The 7,726-nt window shown below is 53.9% G+C and overlaps 1 protein-coding gene across 1 annotated transcript in view; it reads right to left on the bottom strand.

The window, feature by feature from the left end:
* KLK5 (kallikrein related peptidase 5) overlaps positions 1-5,067 on the bottom strand; it is a 6,739-nt gene extending 1,672 nt beyond the window's left edge. Inside the window, exons 1-5 of the mRNA XM_002929781.4 lie at positions 4,951-5,067; positions 4,600-4,684; positions 2,520-2,784; positions 1,470-1,726; positions 1,210-1,343 (exon numbers count right to left, since the gene is read on the bottom strand). Coding sequence (XP_002929827.1) covers positions 1,210-1,343; positions 1,470-1,726; positions 2,520-2,784; positions 4,600-4,672 — 729 coding nt within the window. The 5' untranslated portion in view covers positions 4,673-4,684; positions 4,951-5,067. The remainder of the gene's footprint in view (positions 1-1,209; positions 1,344-1,469; positions 1,727-2,519; positions 2,785-4,599; positions 4,685-4,950) is intronic.
* Between the last annotated feature and the right edge of the window lie 2,659 nt (positions 5,068-7,726).

Here is a 7,726-nt window from a genome sequence, read left to right as displayed (position 1 = left end):
CAAGCAGGGGGAGTGGGAGAGGAAGAAGCAGGCTCCCAGCAGAGGAGCCTGATGTGGGGCTTGATCCCAGGTCTCCGGGATCATGCCCTGAGCCAAAGGCAGACGCTTAATGACTGCACCACCCAGGCGTCCCTAAAATTTTTTTTTATTTTTTATTTTATTTTAAGTAATCTCTACACCCAATGTGGGGCTTGAACTCACAACCCTGAGATCAAGAATGGCACGCTCTTCTGACTGAGCCAGCCAGGCGCCCTGACCATTGGGGTTTTTTACCTTTTTGCCCCTCCAGCCTTTCCAACAAGCTTGCAATCAAGCCTCTTTATTAAATATTCTCTTTTTTCAAATACTTGGCAAAGGTTTTTGTTTTCCTTCCTCAAGACAGTTTACTAGCATTTGTCAGAACACTTTTTTTAAAAGATTTTATTTATTTATTCGACAGAGATAGAGACAGCCAGCGAGAGAGGGAACACAAGCAGGGGGAGTGGGAGAGGAAGAAGCAGGCTCATAGCAGAGGAGCCTTGTGGGGCTCGATCCCATAACGCCGGGATCATGCCCTGAGCCGAAGGCAGATGCTTAACCGCTGTGCCACCCAGGTGCCCCTGTCAGATCACTTTTATACTACAGATTTTGTTGGGACAAGATACTTACCTGCCATCTGCTTGAAATTTGCTAAAATAAATAGACAACACTGTGATGTCTATTACATGAAGATTGCCCCCTTAGCTGTGATATCTGTATGCAGTGCACAACCTGCCCAACCATATAAAGCAGACTCGGTCTCTCCCTCTAGACCAGTGCTGTCTAATATGATAGCCACTAGTCAGATGGGGCTCTTGAGTGCTTGAAACGTGGCTAGCCCAAATTGAGATATGCTGTCGTGTGATGCACACTGGCTTTCACAGACTTACTATTAAAAAAAAAAGAATGTAACATATCTCATTTATAATTGTTTTATATTAATTACATTTTGAAATCATGCTACTTGGAATACATGGGGTTAAATAGAACTTATTATTGAAATGGCTAACTTTACCTGCTTCTTTTTCACTTTTGAAAATGTAGCTACTGGAAAATTTAAAATGACATGTATGACTCACATTATAATTCTCCTGGCCAGGGCTGGGTTCCCAGCCCTTAGCAAGCTTTCAGGTTACACAGTTGGCACTTGGGGTGTATTTGCAGCATGAATGTCGAAGTCCTGAGCCTTACCTGGCAGGAATCTCTGCCCGCCTTGTCACCGGCGCAGAACATAGTGGAATCTATCTGTCCTCGATAGGCTTTCTTGCACCTGTCGGTACTTAGCACGGTGATGTTCAAGCACTGGAGGACCTTGGGGAATTTAACTGTCAGAAACACACAGAGGGGGCCACCGTGAGCAACGGAGAAAGATGGGGAGGGGCAGCGCTCGGAGGCAGAGAAGGGGGAGAAGGCAGACACGGGTGGGCATCAAGAGGGACCCGGACGCTCACCGTGCGGGCTGCTGGTAGTTCCCCAGCCAGAAACCAGGCAGCTGGTCCCAGCCGTGGGACAGTGGGGGGAGATGTTGATGGGCTTAACGGCCTGGGTCTCACGGATTTTTCTGTTCAGTTTGATGAGCATGAGGTCATTGGAGTGGCCGGGATGGGAATAGCCAGGATGGGGGATGGATTTGATCCCTTTGAACAACTGCTGTCCAGCTTCATAAACGGGCGACACGGAATGGTGGCCGAGACGAATTCTGTAAAGTCTATAGAAGACGGTGCAGATTACTAGCCACCCCGACCCCTGTGCCCATATCCAGTGCCGAGCATACCCCAAATCCAGTCCCAACCCGGACTCCACCCCATCCCATCCCCAACCCGAATCCTTTCACCAACACAGAAACCACATTTGCATTCCCAGCCCTGATCTAACCACCCCAACCTGAAATCCAACCACCTCCAACCCCCCCATAACTCTCATCCCAACCCCATCCTCAATCCTACACCCATTTCTGCCCCCAGCCCTAACCCGTCCCCATGTATCTCCACCCATCTCCAGTTCTCCTGATGGCATCTCCGTTCCCGACCATCAGCATAGGCCTGCCCAGCCCCACAGCCAGCCCATTCCCATCCCTGACCCTCGCCCTGATTCTTCACCCACCCCCAACCCATCAACACATGCATCCCCAACTCCAAATCCAGCCATCTCCAGTACCATTTGTAAAGCTAACCCCAAGGCCATCTTCAACTCCACAGCTATTTCCAATCCTAACACCACCTTCATCTTGCCCTACCTCACCCCAAACTCGAAAGCCACTCTGAATCACATCTCCATTCTCAACCACCCGACATACACACTCCTCAGCCCAAATCCACCGCATCTCTAACTCCCACCCCGCTACCACAACCTTCTCCCCAGCCTAACCCCACTCTCCACCCCAACTCCATCCTTGATCCCATCCCAACTGCACCCCTTTCTCATCCGCGCCCCACACTCACCTCCACGCCCCTGCACCCCGCCCCTGCCCTGTCCAGCCCTGCTCTTGGAGCCCCACTCACGGCTTCCGGCAGTGGGCCGCTGTGAGCAGCCACTGCGGGTTCACCAGCACGGCCCCGCAGTAGAGCTGGTTGGGCTGCAGCAACAGTGCCCCCTGCCACGGCTGGGCGTGCAGTTCGCAGTCGGTCCCATTCACGATGCGGCTGCTGCTGCCCTCGTCTGCCCTGGTGTCCTCCTGGGCCCCAGCTGCCGTGTCCCGGGTGCTTCCAGAGGGCCCAGGGTCGGAGGGGTTCTCACAGGAGGTAACATCATTTGCAAGAACAGGCTCTGGGGGCAGAAAACGGGCGGGGCTTGGGATCGGGGCGGAGCTTGGGCTCAGGGGGTGGGTCTTAGATCCAAGAGGTGGGACCCTCCAGAGGTCGTCGGACCCCGGAAAGACTCTTATAACGAGGAGGGGTCGGGCCCAGGGCTTTAGGGGCGGAGTCTGGAGTCTAAGGGTAAGACCTGTGAAGAGGGGCAAGGCTTAGAACTCAAGGAAAGAGTCCAGGATCAGGGGTTTACGGAACTCAAATGCACTTCAGGGTTCCTGGGAGGGGCTAGAGCTCAGTGGGCGGGACCAAGGAAGGTAAAGTTGGACCATCACAGGGGCGGAGCCAAGGTTCAGGGGGTGGAGCCTGGGAATGGGCCAGTGACCAGGGCTTTAGTGGTGGGACCTCGGCTCAAGAAGTGGGGTCAGGCCTCAGCAAGTGAGGTCAGGGCCGGAGGGGGCAGTTTGAGAGGCCAGGGTCACGTGGAGAGATGGAGTCTATAAAGAGCCCTGCCTCAGGGCCAGGAGGTAGGGACTGGGTTCTAGGAGGGGTAGACAAGACCGGAAGCGGACCGTGGCCCAAATGGGGAGAGCCATCGAGGTGGGGCCTGGCTTGCGGGGGTGGGGGTGCACTGCCCAAGGGGACCCTGACTGTGGATAAAGTCTGGAGTAGCAGTGAGGTTGAGGAAAGGCGGGCAGAGTCAGAGCCCCTGGGCGGAGGGAGAGTTGGGGGAGCAGAACCAGGAAAGAGCTCAGCTAGAGGGGCCCGGTGGCGGTGTCGACAGAGAGCAGAACTGATTTTTTGAATTCTCAAACACGAATGTGCCTCCTGAATCCTCCTGGCAATACCCTCCCCCCTACACACAGACGCAGACACCCCACTCCATCGCCAGTCCCCCATAGTTTGTGTACTCGTGCCTATTCTTGCTGATGATGCACGGATGCCAAGCCCTGGCGCACACGCTCCGGGAAACACGGACACAGCTGCTGTCACCCATAAGCACACACGCACAGTCCCGAGCTCTCAGGCACGCACGCAGTGTCTCAGGGACGTGTACGCGTCTGTAGAGACCAGCACCATTCCTCTGCACACAGGCACGTGGGCACGGTGACAATATTATGCTCAGTAAGCCCGGGAGGGCACAGCGCATGAGACCTGGCATCATCCGTCTTCTCACAGCCACCGTCTCAGAGTGACAGCCACCTCAGCACGCCCAATCCCTTAAGGCAGGGACGGAAACTCCACCCACACCGCTGTCCCATCACACAGACAGTCCCCTATAAACACGCAGTCACTGTCACGCGGACATAGAAAACCTCCAGCCGTCGCACAGCCCAGATAGAGCCACGCATAGCCCTGCACTCGGCCGCAGTCACGCAGCCCCAACCGTTACCTGCAAACACCCAGTTGCGTGTTTGCACCATAACAAACACTTGTGTTACATGCAATCTGGTGACACAGGGACAAGAACTCCAGATACCTTCGGTCACGCACGGCCACGCACATGATGTGCATACAATGAGACAGACACACAATCCTAAGTGCACACACACCCAGTCCCACAACCACACACACGGCCTCCAAGGCAGTGCACCTGTTACAGACAGTCACTTGATGTGGGAAAAGGCACCCCCCCACACACACACAGTGACAGACACACAGCCACACACAGTCGCCCGGACACGAATACGGACACCGACTCACAGTCACCCTGTCCTAGAGCCGTACCCTATCACAGAATCTCCCTGGGACAAACACTCCAATGTCCCTCAGAGAGTCACCCACAGCCCTACCCACAGTTAGTCAGCAGGCACACAATAGGGGTTCTGGTTACCTGTCACCCCCAGAATCAGGGCTGTGATCAGGGCGCCGACCATCCACGTCCAGGGGTGTCCTGCTGGAACCATGGCCACTGCACCCTGGGGGGAGGACAGAGGGCAGGGAGGCCTGGGTGTTTCTGGGGGCCCTTACCCCACCTCCCTTCCTTCCCTGCCCCATTTCCCAGGTCAGAAAGAAACTGCAAGGACACTGCCCCCCAATCCAGAGACTACAGACTTCAGAGGAGCAGACATCCGGCCCCCTCCAGTCGGGCAAAGAGAGAGGATCAAGAGAGAGCAGGGGTGAACCGGAGACCAGAGCTAGACGCAGACCCCTCTCCCTCCCTGTCCCCTTCCCCAGGCCTCACCTGCTGCCCCCAGGTAGGGGGTGGGGAACCCGCTCCCCGCTCAGCCACAGACTTCTCGGGCCTGTGCCGTCCTGCAGCCACCTCCTTCCGAGTTATAACCACCTACTGATCCCCGGGGCGCATTCCCAGGGAGTGAGGCGCCCTGCCAGGCCTCAGCAATCACTCCTCCTGCTTCCCCCGACCTCCGCCCCTGGAGCACCCCCCACCCAGTCCCGAAGGCCACTCCCTACTTCCCTGGGGGTGGGGGTGGGGAGGGGTCTCCGCGGGGCTGGCCCATCCTGCCCTGGACTCCCTTCTCTCCAGCCTCGAGCTCACGCTTCTCACCAGCTCTGGGCGCTCTTCTTGGTGCCTGGATTTTTCTTTATTTTCCGTGTTCTTCACTCAGTCCGCCTCTCTCCATCCCACCTTGTCATCTTCCCATCTTTGTCTGTTTTCTCAAACTCTTGCAGGCTTGCATCTCTGTGTTTGCTTCCCTCTGAATCTCTCTGAGTCTATCTCAACGTGAGACGTGCCCACCAAGTGTCTCCTTCGGATCTCTCTCTCCACCTTCTGTCTTGGGATCCCTGTCTCTCTCCCTGTGTCTCCACGCGTCTCTCTCTTTGTTCCTCCCTCTCTGTTTCTCTGTGTCTCTAACCCTCGCCCATTATCTGTGTCTCCTGATTCTCTCTCTCTCTCTCTCTCTCTCTTTTTTTAAAGATTTTATTTATTTATGTGACAGAGAGACAGCCAGCGAGAGAGGAACACAGCAGGGGAGTGGGAGAGGAAGAAGCAGGCTCCCAGCGGAGGAGCCGGATGTGGGACTCGATCCCCGAACGCTGGGATCATGCCCTGAGCCAAAGGCAGATGCTTAACCACTGTGCTACCCAGGCGCCCCCCCCACCTCTCTATTTAATGCTTCTGAGCGGTGCATACGTCAAACATACCTTAGAATTCTGGTCTTAAAAAAAAAAAAAGAATTCTGGTCTTATTTTCCTTTACTTCTCCTCTGCTTTTTTTTTTTTTTACCACTTTGAGGTAGAATTGGGGTACGATAAACTGTGCATATTTAATGTGTAGGATTTGATGAGTTTTTTTTTTAAGATTTTATTTATTTGACAGTGAGAGACACAGCGAGAGAGGGAACACAAGCAGGGGGAGTGGGAGAGGGAGAAGCAGGCTTCCTGCTGAGCAGGGAGCCCGATGTGGGGCTCAATCCCAGAACCCTGGGATCATGACCTGAGCTGAAGGCAGACACTTAACGACTGAGCCACCCAGGCACCCCAGGATTTGATGCGTTCTGACACATCACCACCGACAGAGAGCATATCCATCGCTCCCTTTCTGTGTCTGGGATTCTCAGTCTCTGTCTCTATACCTCAGAGTCTCTCTTGTGCCTTTCCTTCTCTGTTTACCTCTCTTTCCTCTGTGACTCTATCCTTCTCAGTCTCCCTCTGTTTCTGTCTCTGCATCTGCACCATTCTGTCCCTCTGTCCCTCCCCCCACCCCCTGTCACTGGCTGCAAGTATCTGCATCTCTGTATCTTTGTGTCCCTCTGTCTCCCTTGCTTTGCATTTGGGGTAAAGAAGACTCAGGCCACTTTGGCAAAGGGATCCCTGGTCCCTCCTCCTTCCCCTCACCCTGGGACTGGTGCCACAGGGCAGAACGGGGTAGGGGTTCAGTCTGGGGGCCCCCTGCAGAGGACTTGGCTGGGCTGGTGCAGCCAGGCGTGGGTGAGAGGGTTGGGCAGGGCCACCTGTCGATGGGGAAAGAGGCCAGGATAGGGGGTGGGTGGCTCCTGGCCCTTTGGGAAATGGGGCACTGGGTGGGGATCCCAAAAGGTGGCTTCTGTCTTACCCGTCCTGGGCCATCTGCAGCTGCCTCTCCCAACTTCTTCTCCATTTGGGCTCTTCTTTCTCTCTGAATCCTTCTCTAACTCTATCTCCAAGTTTCTGACCCGCTGGGATGTAGGAGCCAACAATTTATTCAGCACCTCTCTCCTGAGCAGCCCCTGTGTGCCAGACTGAGGTCCCCCCGCCCCCGCAAACAAAGTGGACAAGGACTCCTGGAGATGCTGCTGTCTTCATGGAACTCACATTCCTTGAGGGCAGAATCGAGCTGAATAGCTAATTTCTGTAAGCAGGCACCTGCTGAACCAGACAGAGCCCTTAGGCTGATTTCAGGGTACAGGGGGAAAAAAACTGTTCCGAGGTATATTTTGATTATTGGGATTCATAGAGCACACAGGGAGGTGACAAATCCAGCAAGCCACTCCTTCCTTAATCTTTCAAGGTTGGCTTGCAACCCTTTTAATTCTAGATATGCCTCTTTATTCTAGATAAGTCTTTACAGTAATGTTTGGTCTCATTTACAAACGCAGTTAATTAGGTCTCTTCAAACATTGTAACCTACATTTCTATTTTTTTAAAAGATTTTATTTATTTGAAAGAGAGAGAAAGAGAGAGAGAGAGCAAGCAGAGTGAGGGGCAGAGGGAGAAGCAGGCCAGCTCAGGGCTCGATCCCAGGACCCCGAGAAATGACCTGAGCCAAAGGTAGATGCTTAACTGAGCCACCCAGGAGCCCCTAAACTACATGTCTAAAACCAACACATTCAATCTTCTGGAAGCCCTTCAGTTTTTAGACAAACCTTCCAGAACATTAAGGTGAATTTATACATCTATACATATGACACGTGTAAATATGACCAACGTGATATTCTTCCAAGTATCCCAGCACTGGCTACAAATTTGGTGTGACTTCAACTGAACAATCACAGCCCGATGACGCATTTCAAGCTGAC

This window comes from Ailuropoda melanoleuca, chromosome 12 (genome assembly GCF_002007445.2).
Source record: "Ailuropoda melanoleuca isolate Jingjing chromosome 12, ASM200744v2, whole genome shotgun sequence".
Classification (NCBI taxonomy): Eukaryota; Metazoa; Chordata; class Mammalia; order Carnivora; family Ursidae; genus Ailuropoda; species Ailuropoda melanoleuca.
This window is presented reverse-complemented; position numbering and strand designations above follow the sequence as displayed.